We start from the raw sequence: 18430 nt of genomic DNA on the forward strand, positions 1-18430 counted from the left end.
TTAATGTATCTGGAGGGATAGAGTTTAAAATGGGGCTGTGGTGTGGTTATAGAGAACAGACTGGTGGTTGCCAAGGGGAAGGCGGTTGGGGGAGGGATGGAGTGGGTAGCTGGGGTTAGCAGATGTAAGCTATTATATAGAGAATGGATACACAACAAGGTCCCACTGTATAGCACAGAGAACCTATGATAAACCATAATGGAAAAGAATATTTTAAAAAAGAATGTATAGGTGTGTATGTGTGTATATATATATACATATACATGTGTATATATATATAAAACTGAACCACTTTGCTGTAAAACAGAAATTAACACAGCATTGTGAATCAGCTATACTTAAATTTAAAAATATATTAAAACTAAAAAAAAAGAAAGAAAAAAATATTGTATCAATACTGATTCATTAACTGTAACCAAAGTACCATACTCACAGAAAACAACAGGGGAAACTGTGTTCAGGGTAGATGGGAAGTCTCTGTACTATCTTTGCAGTTTTTTTTAAATAACTCTAAGACTGGTCCGCAGAAATAAAGTTTATTTAAAAGAAGAAAAAAAAAAAATGAGGCCGTGGTGTCCTACTCACTGTGGACCTGAACTTTGCCATTAGTATCCTCTGACCTGTGAGAAGCCATGTTTACTCTGGGTGATAATATAAAGGATAGCCAACAAACCCGTTGGTCATGGGTAATCCCCCTACCCCATGGGTTCCAGTATGTTCCATGGGAGATCAGAACAGGATACCCAGAAACTCCTGGAGCATTCAGAGCTAGCTCAGACTGGAGCAGAATCTGGTTGTAGGTACGGACTGTAGTGAGTTTATTGATGCGACCCCATGCCTGAGACCTAAAAGGGACCTGCAGAAACCCAAGAGGCTAGCAGTGCTCTGCCACCAGCAAGTTCTTTATGATACAAATGTTGGCCTTTGGGGCTCCGATATATCAGATAGATGTTGGAAAGTGTGCATGCATGTGTGTGTGTGCATACACACTTGGGTACACACACAGCCTCCTCAGAGGGACCCAAAGACACAAAAGGCTATCTAAGTATCATTTTCAAAGACTGGCCAATTTGAAAGGTTGGGTGGGAGCTGAGCTCTTCTGGTGGGATTTGCACTGAGAATTCTCCTATGCTCATCAGCTAGGAGACTCGGTGAATTGTAAGATATTAGAGCTTGGGACCCATGTCCAGAGCCTGCAGAGCCCTTGGAACAGCACATCTGTTTCCAGTTAACACTATTTAAAGAGACTTTCCAGTTTTTGAAATGAAAGCCACTAGTCAGGAATATTTGAAGGATGCTAATAAGCATTTTCCATGAATTACTGCTCGTTCTCCAGACAGTCCCTGTTGTCGCCAGAAACCTTTAAAAAATCTCCTCCGTCTCTCCTTTCTTTGCACATAGAAGCTACTAAAGGACCAGTGAATTACCATAGGCTGCCGAAGCCCCATGTGGCCCAAATATTTTCCACAATAAGTCCTCTCTTGAGAAAATCTGGGAGATTGCATTTAGTTCTGGCACCCCCTGAAATGCTTAGAATGAAGAATTTTGTGGACAAGGAGGTAGAGAGGACATCAGAAATGATGGTTTGTTAAACTGCTGGGTAATGAACATGCGTAGCATTGAACAGTATTCTAAATCCATTTTAAATCTAGTTTAACATAAAAAGAATAAATATTTATTTAGCCCCATTTCTTTTTTCGTATCGTAATCGGTCCTGAGGGCTAAGATCAATAATTTTCGTTCAGTTGCTTTTATTCCTGTTCTGAAATATATTTGTTATTTTAACAGCCTAACTCAAGGAGTCTTGACTCATTCTGAGAACCCTGCATTGAAAGGAATATATCAGGACCTCCAGCTGGATACAGAAGCTGGGGCCTCACCCTGTGGGATGAACCCACAGCTAGCTCAGGGTAAGAATGGAGAAAACCAACCCCCGTGTTTCAATTATTGTAAGACCCCTTCCCCACCCCATCGTCCAGACAGATATGACCTCTGCTGGCTGCAAGCTTCTCTTCCAGCTTATGCTAAACAGCACAGTCCGGAGGCCCCATGAAATCACTGTGAGACCTCAGCAGGCATTAGCACTTTAAAGAAATGTGATTAGTAAGCACTAAGGCGGCAGCTTTACTGAGCACTAAGTGTATGTTCTTTACTTGGCCTCAGATCCATCCCGGAATCAGCAGGTATCAAACCCACCAATGCACATTTTAGAAGATGTGAAGCCAAAAACCCTCCCATTGGACAAAAGCATTAATCATCAGATTGAGTCTCCGAGTGAAAGGCGGAAGTGAGTAACCCAATAAGATGGGTGTGGAATTTCTTTTTTATTTTAGTTGACTAAGAATGGGGAAAAGTGAAAAAGTGTGAGATGGTTAGATGTTAGCAGCATTTTTGTGCTTTCTCTCCATTGACTGTCATTGACAAGGTAACAAATATTTATGGCAGTTTGGAACAATCTTGCTGGCAAGTAAATATTTAGTCTGAATTTGGCAACTTAAAAGAGACAAAGTATGTTTTTAACCCACAAATCTAAATATTGGAAAGAATGTGCAGGTCTGTTGTATTAGCAGTTTATTTAAGTGAGTTAAATTGTCTCAGAGCCTATGGACAAATGTTCCTTCAAGGAAAAAATGTTTCCTCTCGTCATCATTCTCTCCCCTTAACTAACTACCCCAGGCTCTGTTCTAATTTTGTAACAATTGTGTTTTTTATAGTAATAATCGCATCATTTTTGAAACATGTCAATATAATAGGCACTGTGTTGAAGGGTTTACATATATCTTTCTCCTCTTTTCATATATTAACTCACTGAACTCTCCCAATAACATTATTGGGTTATTGTTCCCATTTTACAGATGAGGAAATTGAGGCTCAGAGATATTAAATAACTTATCCAAAGTACTTGTCTGGATGAGTGGTAGAGGGATTCAGAGTAAACCCACAGTTCCATGATAAGATCATATTTGAGCCAGAGGTTCCTTGTAATCAGTTTTAAAAAGATAATATTCATTATACTTTAACCAATCATTCTACCTGGAGCCAGACTACCTGGATTCAAAATATTGACTCTGACACTTGCCTGCATGGAACTTTGACCAAGATACTTAATCTTTCTCTGTTCCAGTTTCTTCGTGTATAAAATGGGAACAATAGTAGTGCCTACTTCATAGGGTTTTGTGCCTGGCAAGTAATAAGTACTATACATTGTAGACAATGGTGTTGATAATGACAGTGATGGTGATGATGATGATAACTTGTTTTATAAGTTCATCCTTTTATCTTATTTTTCTTGTTACATTTTTTCTCAGTACACTTTTGAACCATTTCCCCCTTTTCTCTTATGTCTATCCAATTTCATTTCTCTATGTCTAGATGACATGGAGAATTAATAGAAGGTTAAAATCACATAGAAGGAGTCGTTATTTTTATTGATCATTGTGGTGATTTTCAACCATTTTTCAAGGTGATGGTCCTTATACTTTAGGATATTCCATGAAAAGCTGATATTTTGGAGAAGACAAGCTCTGTCTGAGGAGGGAGGTTTGCGGGGGCAGGGGCTCAGGGAGTTATTCTGAAAGCAGTTACAAGACAGATGGCCTCACGCTCTGTTCATGTCTATGCTGGCATTTCTCTTTTCCTTGTTCTTTTCTGTCCCTTTCTTTACCAGTGAAATTACCTTTTTTTTTTTTTTGCGTTACGCGGGCCTCTCACTGTTGTGGCCTCTCTCGTTGGGGAGCACAGGCTCCGGACACACAGGCTCAGTGGCCATGGCTCACGGGCCCAGCTGCTCCGCAGCATGTGGGATCCTCCCGGACTGGAGTACGAACCCGTGTCCCCTGCATCGGCAGGCGGACTCTCAACCACTGCACCACCAGAGAAGCCCCTGAAATTAACTTTTAAAATCAAGAGCCCGGAACTGACAGCTTAATCACAGGCAGGGCTCACGTGTAACCAACAGCACCCGTAAAACCATTCTGGGGGCTTCTGGCTGGGAACCATTCTGCTTTGTAGATGCCCAATCACATAGCAGTCGTTAGATGTTTTGAACATCATCCCTAATCATGTAACGAATTTATGAATAGGGGTGGAAGGCACCTCACTGAAAAATACCTCGTTTAAGCGCTGCCCTTTATTTCTGGGCTCTCTTTAAGAACTTTTCCCTACACCCCTGTTCATCTCTCCCCTCCCACCCTGTCCGTAATTTTTATATCTAACTTGGAGTGCAACTTTAACTAGCAAAGAGCCTGACCAAAATAAAGAATAGAAAACTATTCTGTCTTTCCGTTCAACAATGCCAGCCTGGTTTTGATATCAGACATCCAATGTCTGTACAGTCTGCTAGATGGAAATTTTTTTGTCCTTTGTAAAAAAAAAAAAAGTGACCCCTAGGACACACTGTGGTCTTTTATTTGGTTGCCAAGGAAGTGGGGTGTTTTTTTTCCTTGTCTAAAAAGCCTTTCCTTGTGGGATTGGACTTCTCCTTACTTGATGTGATGTTTGGCTCCTTTCCCATGTTACAGGAAAAGCCCTCGCGAGAACTTCCAGGCTGGGCACTTGTCCCCCTGCTCCTCCACCCCTCCTGGCCAGTCACCAAACAGGTACAAGAGGTCAGCAAGCCTTTCTGAGGCTGCTTTGTTTTGGCTAGAGCCTGCTGAGCACATCACAACCAAATTAGTGCTTGCCCGAGGATTGCGAGGGATTTGTCCATCCATGTCTCTTCCTACGCACACACATAGGCGGGAGGAAAGAACACATCCCCATCTGCCTAAAGATTTTATCAGCCCACAGTCGAAAGAGCCAAGTGTGTGACGTTGGCGCGGCTGTGGCCATAGGGCTTTAATTACATTGTGCAGAACCTGCAATCTAATAAGAAAATCCACCAGACAATTGCCGGGCTCCTAAGTCGGCGCCTTTCCCTCCAAGACGGCTCGGACCTTCTAGGCAGGATCCGCTGATGGCTCTTACAGTGAACCAGGCGGGCGCTGAGAAATGAAACTTCATCCTCCCTTTTACTCTACTCGAGCTCTCTAATGATTGCTTCTGGACATTAATTAGGCCCCATGATATTCTTAAAAGCTGCCTGAGCTCCCATTCCCTGGAGAGACAAATGACTGAGTACTCCAAGGTTTTCTTTGATTTAGAAATTTCATTTAACTACTGGATAAGAGGGAAATCCTAATAAATAGAGTTTGCTAAGGGCAACTCTTCCTTTTTTCTCTTGTCTTTCTGTTTCTTCTGTCCCTCTCTTTGCTTCCAAATGATATTGCATATTTTAAAATTTCTTGTGTAATTCCAAGAGCTTTCCCGACAATCGGCATCATTGCAATCCGATCTTAGCTGAGGGAAAGCTGCCTTAGAGCACAGCCATCCTGTCTGAGCCAGGTGGATTGGAAACCCAATGTGAGTTCTTCATACAGGATCACAGAACTTGGTATCAGAGCAGGGATTTGATCCCACATCTGCCTGATACCTGTTAGGCTGTATCACAATTTCCTCTTTATTTTTAAACAACAACAACAAAAATTTTAATAAGTAAAAAGAAATGCCCTAGTGGGCCAATGAACCAATTATAGAAAAATTTAACACAACATTAAAACCTTAATAAAGCTAAACTTGACTGTCTTTTAGGACGTAAGAAAACATATGATAAATACATTAAATCATCTCAAGGCATCTGATCACTGTGGTTGAATAGACTACAACGCAAACTTTTTATAACAACTAACATACACACCTACATGCACACACACACACACACACACACAGAATTCCATGCCACAGTGGAGGCCTATTGTATTTAATCTATCAATTGTCTGCATCTTATACCTAATTCCTACTCATTATCAGTTCAGTAATTGTTTCACTTACGGTATAAACATTTTAAAAACTCATGTTTTATTTATTTATTTTTTTTGCGTGAGGCTCCATATTAGTGTGTTTGACCAATGATTCTAAACGGAACATTTTATTATGACATATATTTTGCAACTTAGGTCTATAAGTGGGAAGAAGCTGTGCTCTTCGTGTGGGCTTCCATTGGGTAAAGGAGCTGCAATGATCATCGAGACCCTCAATCTCTATTTTCACATCCAGTGCTTTAGGGTATGTATTCATCTCTCTTCTGCCTAAGTACAGTCTCATAATGTCTTTTGGCCTCGTTCTGTGCTGAGTGACTACCTCCTGGAAATCCTGACAGCCTTTGCTTGTGAGGGCCCCCTGACTCTAGGTTGTACAGAAGTGTGCGTGGAGTCCATCCTTCAGGATGAAACTCTCCTATCACGCATCCCTCTGGGATGTCGGGTTAGAGGAGGCAAAACAGATTTGTGCGACGTGTCTTTATAAAACCGTTTTTCGTTGCTAAAGAGCATATACTTTAGCAGGAAGCTGAGAAAGCCACCCTGGAGGACGATGATGCTTCTGAATCTTTTAAGGCCAGATGGATTTATTTGGAATGTCACATCTTTGATGCTTCTCAAACTCTTGAGACTCAATTCAAAGATTTTGGGTCTTTGACTTAATGGAAGATTGTCAATTAAGTGGTTACAGCTAGTTGCTAACTTGTAGGTCTCCAAACGAGTATGTCTGCAGTCACAGACTGAATATCACTTCCTCTGAGAAGCTGACCTGCTTACCACACTAAGTCAAGTTGCCTTGGTTACAGGTCCTTATAGAACCTTTCGTGGTCCTTATCACTCACTATTGAATTGTTTAATTATCATCTGCTCTCTACAAGCTCCGTAAGGGCAGGCACCACGTCTGTCTGGTTCACCACTATATCCTCTGCACCCAGTGAAGATGGTATCAATAAATATTTTTAGATGAATGAATTAATAAATAACTGAAAATGAGGAGGACTAAATTCTAGTCCCAAATCTCCTGCCAACAAGCAGGTGAACGAACCACTTATGCCTGATTTATTATAATATTTACAGGTCAGACTATATCAGCGTTTACTTTTTTCACCCATGGACATGTTTCAGATAATATATAATTTTGAAGCCAAACCTCTATCTCTGAAAAAGAATCATTTCTTTCTCTTTATAACCCTAACATGCTTTCTGTGTCCTTCTTGGATTTGTCCTGTTTCTCATTAGTAGCCCCCTCAGCTATAAAGTAAACTTGCATGGGTTTAAAATAACTTCTACTTTACCTATAAGCTAAGAGAAAGTGAGTGAGGTTGTCCCAAAGTTATTAATTTAATAATGTCAGTAATCACTGGAAAACAAAACTGATGGACAAAATGCAATATGGATACTTAATTAGACTCCATTTATCAATATTCTTATTGTAAAATTGACATAGGTAATGTATATCCTAAATTGTCTGGGAATGTTTGGAGGCTATATGCTATTTTTTTTTTTTTTGGCCACGCTGTGTGTCATGTGGGATCTTAGTTCCCCGACCAGGGATCGAACCCCTGCCCCCTGCATTGGAAGCATGGAGTCTTAACCGCTGGACTGCCAGGGAAGTCCCTGGAGGCTTCATACTTTTAAAAAATTCATACTAATACCAAGATAATATGTTCCAACACCACAGTTTATTCTCAGAAACTTTACCAGAACTCAGAATAATCAAGGTGGCAACGAGTCTTTGCAGATTCTCAGCAGATAGGGGACTTGTCTTCTTAGCTGTCAAGGCCTTTATTCTCTCTAGTCACTCACTTCCTGGAGCTGACCTGATGCTTTAAGGTACATCACCGCTTAAATTTATCCCCTACCCTTCTGTGTAGATGCAGCTTGTAACATAATTTGGATGAAACCTCCCTCTACCTGAGATGGCCTTAGAGCATCAGTCTGGGGCTGGCCCTTGTTTCCTGGGCTGGGTCAAGATCCCCCTGCAGTAGGCTGGCATGTTCTCTGATTCAGCCAGTACAGTGTACCCCACAGTCTCTTTCTGCTCTCAGGCTGACTTGGTATCACTGCCTTTAACGTGGAAACATAAAGCGGAATAGCTATTTCCCAGTCATTCTGGTCGGGTAGAACTTACCAACAATGCTAAAAAGCATTTGAAGATTATTCAGAGACAAGTTTCAATATATATTGATCATTCCTTGGCCATGTGTTTATTTAAAACCACTAGGATTTAACCTGTTTAAAACGGTTCTTCCATCTTGATTGAGAATCGGTGTGCATAGGCTTTGGGATCAACCTGTTACCACTTACCAACTTCACAACCTTGGACGAGTCAGCTAACCTCTCTGAACTGGTGTCCTTCTCTGAAAAATGCCAGGAGTTAGGATAAAATGCTAAAAGTATATTGTTGCTGGAAGTCAAGTCGTGGTGCAGCATCGAATACATAGTAGATATGCAACAAATGTGGAGGTTGGAGAAGTGATTACTGTACTATTCATGTGAACAATAACTAAACATTATAAGGAAACAGTTCCTTACGCACCTTATAACCTTCTGTTCTTTCTACCCAATAGTGTGGAATTTGTAAAGGACAGCTTGGAGACGCAGTGAGTGGGACGGATGTTAGGATTCGAAATGGTCTTCTAAACTGTAATGACTGCTACATGCGATCCAGAAGTAAGTCCTGAGGGGAAATACCTTGAGATGAATGAGTGCAACCATATATGCCTTTCATAGACTTAGCTTAGGAATTCAGCTACTCTCCATCAGTTGATACTCCTACACTGAGGGAAAGATACATTAGCATCCAGGTAAAAGAAATGATAATGAAATAATCCCGTATTTACCACTTGTTTCTTGCTGGAAGTTACTGCTATAACATGGACTAATTCTTTTTATCCAGAAGTGCATTAATACACCAGCAGGTAAAAATGTAAACCAAGTTTGAGACATTGCCTGAGCTCACCATAGAGATTTCAGTGAGATGCAGGGATGCTATAAAGTCTGAAACTATTTATTTGTTGAGGCATCTCTTTAGAAGACCAGTAGCATTTGGAGGGTGTTTCACATATGAAGAAGAGCTCTCTACTGCTCATCAAATCAAGCACCAACTCCTCAATATCTACATGCCTCCATTCAGGAGTTTCATGGCATAATATGGGCTTGTTCCCAACTAAATTGAAAATTCTTTGCGAGACAAATGGTGGGTTCTACTTCTCTGTGAATCCCTGCTCCCTCCAAAATACCTTAGTACATACTAATCAGAGAAGCCCCCTTGAGGAGCCTGCCCTCGCATCTCATGTCTGGGTCTCGTGCCAAAGAAAGTTAATGTTATTTTGGGGGGACCACCAGGGGGTGCTGTTGCCCAGCTGCTGTTTATAAAATCTGAAACTAGCCAGTGGCTAGCCTCTGAATCCTTCCTCACTCTCCATCCCAAGTATAGTCCTTCTGCTGCATGACCTAGACAGCAGGTGATTCTTCTATGCAAATTCGTCAGTCAAAAACTCTTTTTAAAAAAAAAATATGAGCGAAGATCTGGTGTTTGAAATTCAAGAATTTTTTATTATTTCTCAAAGTAAGTGAAGTGGCATTTTTGTTGTTGTCTTTTTGTTTGTTTGTTTGTTTTATTTGTTTGTTTTTGTGGTACGCGGGCCTCTCACTGTTGTGGCCTCTCCCGTTGCGGAGCACAGGCTCCGGACGCGCAGGCTCAGCGGCCATGGCTCACGGGCCCAGCCGCTCTGCGGCATGTGGGATCTTCCCGGACCGGGGCACAAACCCGTGTCCCCTGCATCGGCAGGCGGACTCTCAACCACTGCGCCACCAAGGAAGCCCTGAAGTGGCATTTTTACAGTCTTTTCATGTGGGTTTCTAAATCTGCAAGACTGAAGATTTTAAGAGTGAAAATTGAAATTAAGTTGTTTTATTGCTATAGATTTTGTAAATTCAGAGAAATATATGCCTATTTTAACAAAATGATGGGAAGTAAAAATTAAACCCAGGTGGTTTTGATCTATGATAAACATTTGACTTGAGGTCAAAACGGTTCCAACTTAGAGCTGCTGCCATCAACCTGGACTATTTTATATGTATTTTATATGTATATACAAAATATTGATATTAATTTTTATACTATGTATTATACATATAAAATATGGGATAATAGTATACCATATATATACCATAAATATATATACAGGTATATACAAGTATATATATATGTATAATATATAATAATTATATTTTACTTAAACTATAGTTGTATTTGTTTGTTTTGGTTTTTTGTTTGGGTTTTTTTCTTCTTTATCCCTCCCGCCCTCCCTATCCCACCCCTCTAGATGGTCACAAAGCACCGAGCTGATCTCCCTGTGCTATGTGGCTGCTTTGCACTAGCTATCTATTTTATTTATTTATTTATTTATTTTTAATTTATTGGAGTATAGTTGATTTACAATGTTGTGTTAGTTTCAGGTGTACAGCAAAGTGAATCAGTTATAGATATACATGTACCCAACATTTTTGGCAAATTAAAAAAAATGATAATGTTAGGAGAAATTGGGAGCTTCCTCTTTTTCTTTTTTTTTTTTTTTTTACTTTTGAAGAAGAATATTCTTTGATTTTCTCTTCTTGTGCCAATGCTCTTCTCTTTATTTAATTTTGAATTTTATTTTATTTATTTTTTTATACAGAACGTTCTTATTAGTCATTAAAAAGGAAAACTAAACCCTTTTGTCTCAGGATTCAAAGTGATTTTTTTCCTATCATCTAACATAAATTGGAGTTTTCCCTGCAACCTCAATGACCTGCTGAATGTGAGTCATGGTACCAGAAGAGGGCGCTGTTAGGTTGATGGCCTCTTGAACCAGATTTGAAAAGTGCTGTAAATCTGAATTTCTTTCATAATTTGAAGTGCTTGAAGAATGCCAGCAGAGAACAAACCTGAACTCACCTCTGGATAACAGTGACCTGCTTTCATCCAGATTTTCATTTTAATTGAGAAGCTGGGTGTTTCGTTGGCATTTCTTTGGAAATTAGCTTTTCAGATCTAGGCCAGCAATTTTTCTGTTGTGTATACAAACATAAAGGCCACTAACTGCTTTTGATTCCAAATCTAAAGACAAGAACCATAGAGTTCCTGTAATTGTCCTGTAAGATGAAAAATAAGGTGATTGGAGGTAGATTAAAGTTATGGTTTTTTTTTTAATGTTTTTGATGCGATATTTTACTAGGATGTTTTTTAGAATACTAAGGTACTAAGAAGAAAGCAAAAAGGCTCATTATGTCTCTGTTTAGATAACCAATATCAATATTCAAAAGAATAAATAAATAGAAGTTATAAGTAGTAAAAGGTTAGAAAAATTAGATTGTTTAGAAAGATACCAAATTAAAAGTGAACCTCTTCAACCTTAACCACGTAATCACTTTCTAATAAGTTGTTGGGGAGAGGGGCAGAATGTATGTTTGTATACACGCACATGCGTGCGCACACACACACACACACAGGTGCATATGTGTGTGACACATCTACCTGTATTGGTTCTTATTTCACAAAGGTAATGACGTAGCCACAGTGGTACTTAGTTTTTGTTGCTGTTGTTTTTCACCTAATGATATATCTTGGGAATTTTTCCATATAGCATTTTCTTTCTCCTCATTCTTTTTAATGGCTCTTTAATAGCTGCATACAATCCCATTGTGTGGACTTAACCATAATTTAAAACTAATGCTCTATGAATGAGTGCTCCAGTTATTTCTAGTTTTTTAATATTATTTTTTAAATGCTCCAGCGAACATCCTTGTATGTATGTCTTGATGAACATTTGAAAGCATTTTCACAGGGTAGCTTCTGAGCAGTGGTACTGCTGAATAAAAAGGCATGTGCTTTTTAAATTTTCAGGCAACTTGCCTAATTATCTTCCAGAAAAGTGTATGCTCCCTGCAAAGTATATGAGAGCCTCTTTCTCTCTCCATGCCTATGTCAGCTCTGGATATCATCAAACTTTTAAAATTTCCACTCTGCTAAGTGGGGAGGAAAAAAAAAAAGAAAAAAAAAACCTCTTTGCTTTGATCCGTAGTCTTTAACTATAAATGAGTTTAAACATCTTTTCATATGTTTGTTCACCATTTATATTTCTTTTTCTATTGACATTTATATTTCTTTATCTTTTGCCCATTGTTCTATTGGCAGTTGATTTTTACGAGTTCTTTGTAAATTAAGGAAAATTTCCCTTTATTTTATATTTGCTGCTTTGGGCAGTTATCATTGGTCTTTCTACTTTGTGATTTTTTTTTCATAGAAAAGATTTTCATTTTAAATAGTTAAACATATCTCTTTTTTTCCTTTTTGGATTCGGGGTTTTGTGTCCTCCTTAGAAAAACTCTCACTATTCCAAGGGTATAAATAAATTTAGCTGAGATTTCTCCTAGAATTATTTTCTGGGTTTTTTTGGCATGTAAACATGTGATAATCAGAAATGTATTTGGGGACAAGAAATAAGATAAATAGTAGCTTTATTTTTTTTTGCAATTAGCCAATTGTATGTCTATAACTTAATGAATAATCCCATTTTTTCTTGTTAATTTGAAATACCAGCTTTCTCTTAAACTAAGTTCCCATATATATTTGGGTCTTCTGGATATTTTATTATGTTTTATTAACCTATTTATTCTCTAGTATCAGGTTTAATTATTATAGCTTCATATTATGTTTCAATATTGAAGCAGAGAATGTCTACCTTCTCTCCAATTATTTTTTCCGAGTTTTCCTAACTCTCATGTTTATTTTTCCAGATAAATGTTAATATCATTTTAGGCTAAACTTTAATTAAGTCAACACATGACAGGGAGAATGACCAGTACATCTGAGAATACTGCTCATTTTTCTTGGTGTCATAAGGAAAAACTATATCTTCAGAGTGAATAGATGGAAAGGCTAATAATTGGCTAGAGAAATACACTTGAATCAGTTGAATATACCCCAAATGCATAAAAGAGTCAGAATGGGAAAAATGGCTAAAATTGTGTTTTTCTTTTTTTTTTTTTCTTTTGATCTAAGTTGAGAAGAGGGGAGATGGATAGATGTGAGGGGTGGTTTACATCATAAGCATTCTAAGTGAAACAAAATAATTTCATTGTGTAGAATAATAAAACCTGAATATATAAGCCTATTTTCTTTAAGTAAGTAGCCACGTTTAAATGAAATTTTTCTCTTGGAGGGGAAAAAGAGCATAGCGGCATATTAAAATGCAATTCCTAAAAGCAATGTAAACCGTTTTTAAGTTCGTATGTAAATGGGAATAGAAGTGCAAAACAAATTACCTGTCATGGATCAAGCCATCACATGTTTAACTGGTACCATTTGTGCTTGGGTGTTAGATGACCACGTCTTTGTGTCTGTTCCATCATTCACTCTTGTGAGATGCATTTAATGCAAAATCCCTGGGGTCTTTTCCAGTGTTGCGATTGCCTCATCACAACTCTAGTGCCTAAAATGAAGGAGAAACTTTGTGAAGGTTTCAGCAGGAAATATGGGGCCCAAACCATCCTTCCTAGATAGGTTTGCCAGATAAAATACAAGATGCCCCGTTAAATGTTTTTGAATTTCAGATAACAGTGAATTTTTTTTAGTATGTGTGTCCCAAACATCACCTGCTCAGGATGTAGCACAAGTATATCCCAAATATCCCATGGGATGTATACTAAAAAATGTATCTGTTGTTTATCTAAAATTCAAATTTTGTTGGGTGTTCTGTATTTTATTTGCTAAATCTAACAATCCTTATATCTAGATCGTATGTCAAATTCCTCCTCTTGCAATGTATTTATTCTTAGAGAAACCACAACCTAGAGAAACTGAAAGAAGAGAGATTATTTTCTTGCTTATTTGCCCCAGAAGACAAGGTAGAAAACTTGGTGGAGATCATTTGGTTTAGGGTGAAATCCAGAGGACTGAATTCAACCAAACTTGACAGGGCACATGAATCACCTTGTTCAGTTCTGGGACGGGGCTCGAAAGTCTGCATTTCTAACAAGCTCCAGGTGATGCCAGTATGGCTGGTCCCTGGACCACACTTTGAGTAGCATAGTGGGACAAGTTTCCCCTCCCTGGAGGGAAGAGACTTCGGCAAAGGGCATTGCTAATTTTGGAAATGTTTAAACGTCTGAAGCCAGAATGGTTGACTACTTTAACCAAATGTTGCTCTGTGTTCTTTGTCCCAGGTGCTGGCCAACCCACAACATTGTGACGTGGTTTTCGAGCTTCCGGATCACTCACCATTTCCTTACTGAGGGTGTCCCCTGGCAATCGTTTAACAAAACCCTAAGTGCAGGGGCTCTTCAGCATTCATCTAATTTCTGAAAGGCTATTCTAAAAGATGGTATCTGTTCTTTTGTAGCACAGTGTTTGTGTTTTTCCTGCTTTCCTTTTTTTTTTTTTTTTTTGGCATTTGCACAGTATATACAAAAGAATATTGAATTGTAACGATATTGAATAGTTCCAAAAAAAGGTCTTAGCATGGTCAAACAGGCTTACAGTTTAAAATGTGTTATTCTCTTCTTTGGGAGTTAATGAGATAAATGATGCAATAAACCTGGGGTTTTTTTAGCATTTCTAGGAATTAAAAACTTTGTGTTTACAGAATTGAGCTGCAGAAAATGCAGGACATGCCAATTTGAGACATGTGGTCTTCTGAGACAGGAGCATACAGTTAATGCATTTCAGAAACTAAAAATCAGACCATCTAGCTCTGAGCTATAACTTGTTTTTAATGCAAAGATGCTAGTCTGATAATATATACTGTAATCCTGAAACATTTGTGTTACTTACTTTTTGAGGTGGAAGTCATACCAATAAATTATTGCACCGTTAGTGTTAGATTCTGTGTCCTTTGGAAGTTATGCCATTGCTGTAGGCTGACCCATCACATAGAGAGAACCCTTGCTATACGGGCTAGGCTTACACTCTGGGACATTGCCCAAGGGTAGGAAGAAACCAGAGGGACATAATTCAGTCATCATTTCCAAAGTTATTACCAAAATCTGTGAGGAAGTTTAATCTTCCAAAGAGTGGTGGGTCAATGATAGCCAGGAGGGCTTTGTTGCTTGCTTCTCTTCAGGCTCTAGATTCAATAAGAGGCTCAGTGTGGGACATATGGAAGCTCTCATTGAGATCAGCCCATCATTAGGTGTGACCACCGCTCACCCTTGCCTGCAAGTTCTCCTTGGGGGTCTGAAGCCCAGGTGGCTAAAGTAAAGCATTAAGTCCATCTTAATAGAATCTGAATGACATATGATGTGAGAAGCCACTAGCACGTGATCGACAAGAACCTACTGTTCACATCGTGCCCTGTCCACCCTCCTGGATACCTACCTGCTCTCCTCACGCCCTACATCACCAACTCTCTTTACTACCAAGAATACTGGACCTTGCTCATGGAGAAGTTTAGCGAGAAACTCTTGCGGAGAGCTGGTTTATTTTTTGCCCTGTGTGATGAATTTCATCTGGCCAAGAAAGGAATCAAGTTACTAAAAAGCATCACATTTTAGATCTCCAGGCTGTTTTCTTTAAGACTGGGGAAAGGGGGACTATTTATTCTGCCTTAAAATGATGGCAAATAAGTGATGATGACAGATGACATTTTGTGAATGTAGACTCCAGATATACTCCTAATAGGTTAATGTAGTCATAAAAAGAAATCAAGTAGATGTTTTTCTGTTATGTAAGCAATAATTTTTTTTCTGTGTCTTATTGAATATGACTAGCAATTATTTATTTACATGCTAGACGGTTCTCTGCATGCGGGTTCCATGTAAGTACAGAAATTTCCTCAGCCACTGGAGGTATCTTGACCATTTTGTCATTTGGATGAGCTGTTGTTAGATTGAAATTTACACATCATCTCATTTAAAATTGTGCCTTAGAAAATGCAAAGCTGTTACACATAGTCAGTGATGAATTAAGGATGCAGTACATTGAAGAGAGATGAAGTCCCCTCCAAGTTCTCAAGACTTCTCGTGGAGGTGTTCGCTGTTTTACGGGAGGAAAAAAATTTAAAAAAAGAAAAAGAAAAATAGAAAAACTAAAAAAAAGTACGTTTTGAACATGTACAGATTAAGTCCAATATTTTGATTAACCACCTGCATGTTTTATTAAATATTTTGATAATGTGGATGTTTACACTTTGCATGATCCTAGCAGAGTACTTTACCACCAGTAATGCACAAACATGTACAATATGATTCTTCATAACCGATTTTTCTAGAATACTTTTTACATGTGGAACTCCATCTGTTCTGTAAGGATTCTATGAATATTGCACATTCTCTGCTGGTTTCACAAACTCATTTATACATATTTCTTAGTGAGACTCATTGTACATTGTATTGAAGCTAGAATCAAGAAAACTAAAGCCCCATCTCCAACTGCGAAATGTGCTTTTCCATAATGAACAATAGTCACCAGCACAGAATAATCTCCAACATTTTCTAAATTCTAATTGCCAACTGTTTCTATTTATATTTGATTTATATTTCATTTGGAGTCTGTTACATGGCAGCTCGGGCAGACTAGATCTTGTTTTTTCCAATGCAGCATAATGAGTATGACCTATTTCTTTTCAAATAATCTTTGAGATCCCAGGAAAAAAAAAAAAGTGCTCTGCTCTGTTGAGCTACAATGTAAATGTGTTTGTTTAAAAAACAGATGAGGCAAGTGAGTGATTTATTGTTCCTGAGGAAGTATATCTTTTTTTTTTTTCTTATACTTCAAAAGCTTGTCCCTTCTCTTTCTTAAGGAAAAAAATGGGTAACTCTTTGTTTTTCACTTGCAAACTTTCATGACATGTGTTCATTCTTTCCGTGTAGTGTTACTAATGCAATACATATTATAGTTATCTATACACAGTGTAAGACTTAACAGGCTGAAATGATCCACCTCATATGTGAGTCCGTCCAAAAGATGTTACTGTTCTGGGTGGGCCAATGTTCTATATCAGTTACACTAACCTTCATTTAAAATATTTATTCTAAAATGCCTCTGAGAAATAGTAAAAAATAAACATAAAAAAGTTGTCTAAAATGCAACAGCTTTTATAGTAAATGTACATTTATAAATAAAATACTCAAATCAACTTTGTATTTCATTGATTTTTTTTGAGGGGTGGGGGGGCCAGTTTTCTTACTTGGGGAAGAGAGAATCAAGCTGTCTCTCTCTTGCAGCTTTTGGTCCAGAGTTACAGGGTCAGTTGATGGCAATGATGCGTATTTGCATATGTATATTGATGCATCTTGAGGTCAGCTATTTAAGGCAAATCAAACTTACCAGCTGACTGTAGGAGTCACCAAGGAATTGCCTGCCACTGAAGGATTCAAACTCCTTGAGATGAGAATCACAATAACCAGGAGAGACCATGCAAATACCAGAGGAAATTGTCTAAAACAACCAAATGATGGTTTACTTCCAGTACTGGCTAGAGAAAACCATGTCAAACCCTTTAAAGCCGCTGTATTCTGCCGCTTTTTCCAGTGCTGACCCAATGCTCCCTCTCACTGTATACATACAGTCTGTTCACTGAGGACCTTTCTCTCCATTGTTGAATCTGGGAATATCCTTTGAAAAGGTGGCATCCTGCTGATACTGTATCAGCAAAATACACATGTATCTTGCCTGGCACTGTGTCTCAAATTTGTAGGTGGTCGCAATAGCAATCAAATTCCTTGAAAGTTTCCATCATTTTAAGATGCAATATTCTAATTGCTACTGCAAGTTGTATTCTGCTTCTTTTTTTGCAAAGTTTGGTATGCAGTTAGTAGTTGCTGCTGTTTCCATATAAAAGTGAATTCTTTGCCTTTTGTAAGAGAATTTTAGCAACTATTGGAGTAATTTAATATATCCATTGTTATTTAAGTGAAAGTTTATTCAACTACAATGCATTTCAAAACAAAGAAAAGATTGTTATTCTAACATGTTATCTATGCAGAATGTCTTTATTAAAAGAAGAACATTTTACCTGGGATAATGTTGAACTAGCTTTTCTTCCATTGACTTTCTTCAAGACCTAAGGACTCCTTTTTAAGGTCTGAATCTGGACCACAAAGGATCTCTCCCCATCCTTTGGCATTATCTAAGTCAGGGGTTACAAACTCAAATGACTGGAGGGACCAGCTAGGTATTGTAAATGAGGACCAGAAGAGGACAGTATTAAGAGAGTGGTATAGACTATGGCAAACTGAAAAAAGAACAGTTTTGTCTAACAAATGAACATATCTACGAAACAGAAACAGATTCACAGACGTAGAGAACAGACTTGTGGTTGCCAAGGGGGAGGAGGGGTGGGAGAGAGAAGGATTGGGAGTTTGGGATTAGCAGATGCAAACTAGTATATATAGGATGGATAAACAACAAGGTCCTACTGGATAGCACAGGGAACTATATTCAGTATCCTGTGATGAACCGTAATGGAAAAGAATATATATGTATAACTGAGTCAATTTGCTGTACAGCAGAAATTAACACAATACTGTAAATCAACTATACTTCAATAAAATTTTAAATAATAATAATAAACATTGGCACTGGTGCACAG

The 18430-nt window shown here is 38.4% G+C and overlaps 1 protein-coding gene across 7 annotated transcripts in view; it reads left to right on the forward strand.

Moving 5' to 3' along the window:
- Positions 1-16975, forward strand: part of LIMCH1 (LIM and calponin homology domains 1) — a 342005-nt gene extending 325030 nt beyond the window's left edge. For 3 of the 7 annotated variants that reach the window (XM_030881135.2, XM_030881126.2, XM_030881130.2), the window contains 6 exons: positions 1789-1910; positions 2164-2287; positions 4521-4598; positions 5994-6102; positions 8426-8528; positions 14067-16975. In XM_030881135.2, coding sequence (XP_030736995.1) covers positions 1789-1910; positions 2164-2287; positions 4521-4598; positions 5994-6102; positions 8426-8528; positions 14067-14092 — 562 coding nt within the window. In that variant the 3' untranslated portion in view covers positions 14093-16975. Of the gene's footprint in view, positions 1-1788; positions 1911-2163; positions 2288-4520; positions 4608-5993; positions 6103-8425; positions 8529-14066 lie in introns of all 7 variants that reach the window. The other 4 variants (XM_060299272.2, XM_060299274.1, XM_030881128.3 and 1 more) reach the window with 2 other exon arrangements.
- Positions 16976-18430: the final 1455 nt, after the last annotated feature.

The sequence above is a fragment of the Globicephala melas genome, chromosome 5 (genome assembly GCF_963455315.2).
Source record: "Globicephala melas chromosome 5, mGloMel1.2, whole genome shotgun sequence".
NCBI lineage: Eukaryota > Metazoa > Chordata > Mammalia > Artiodactyla > Delphinidae > Globicephala > Globicephala melas.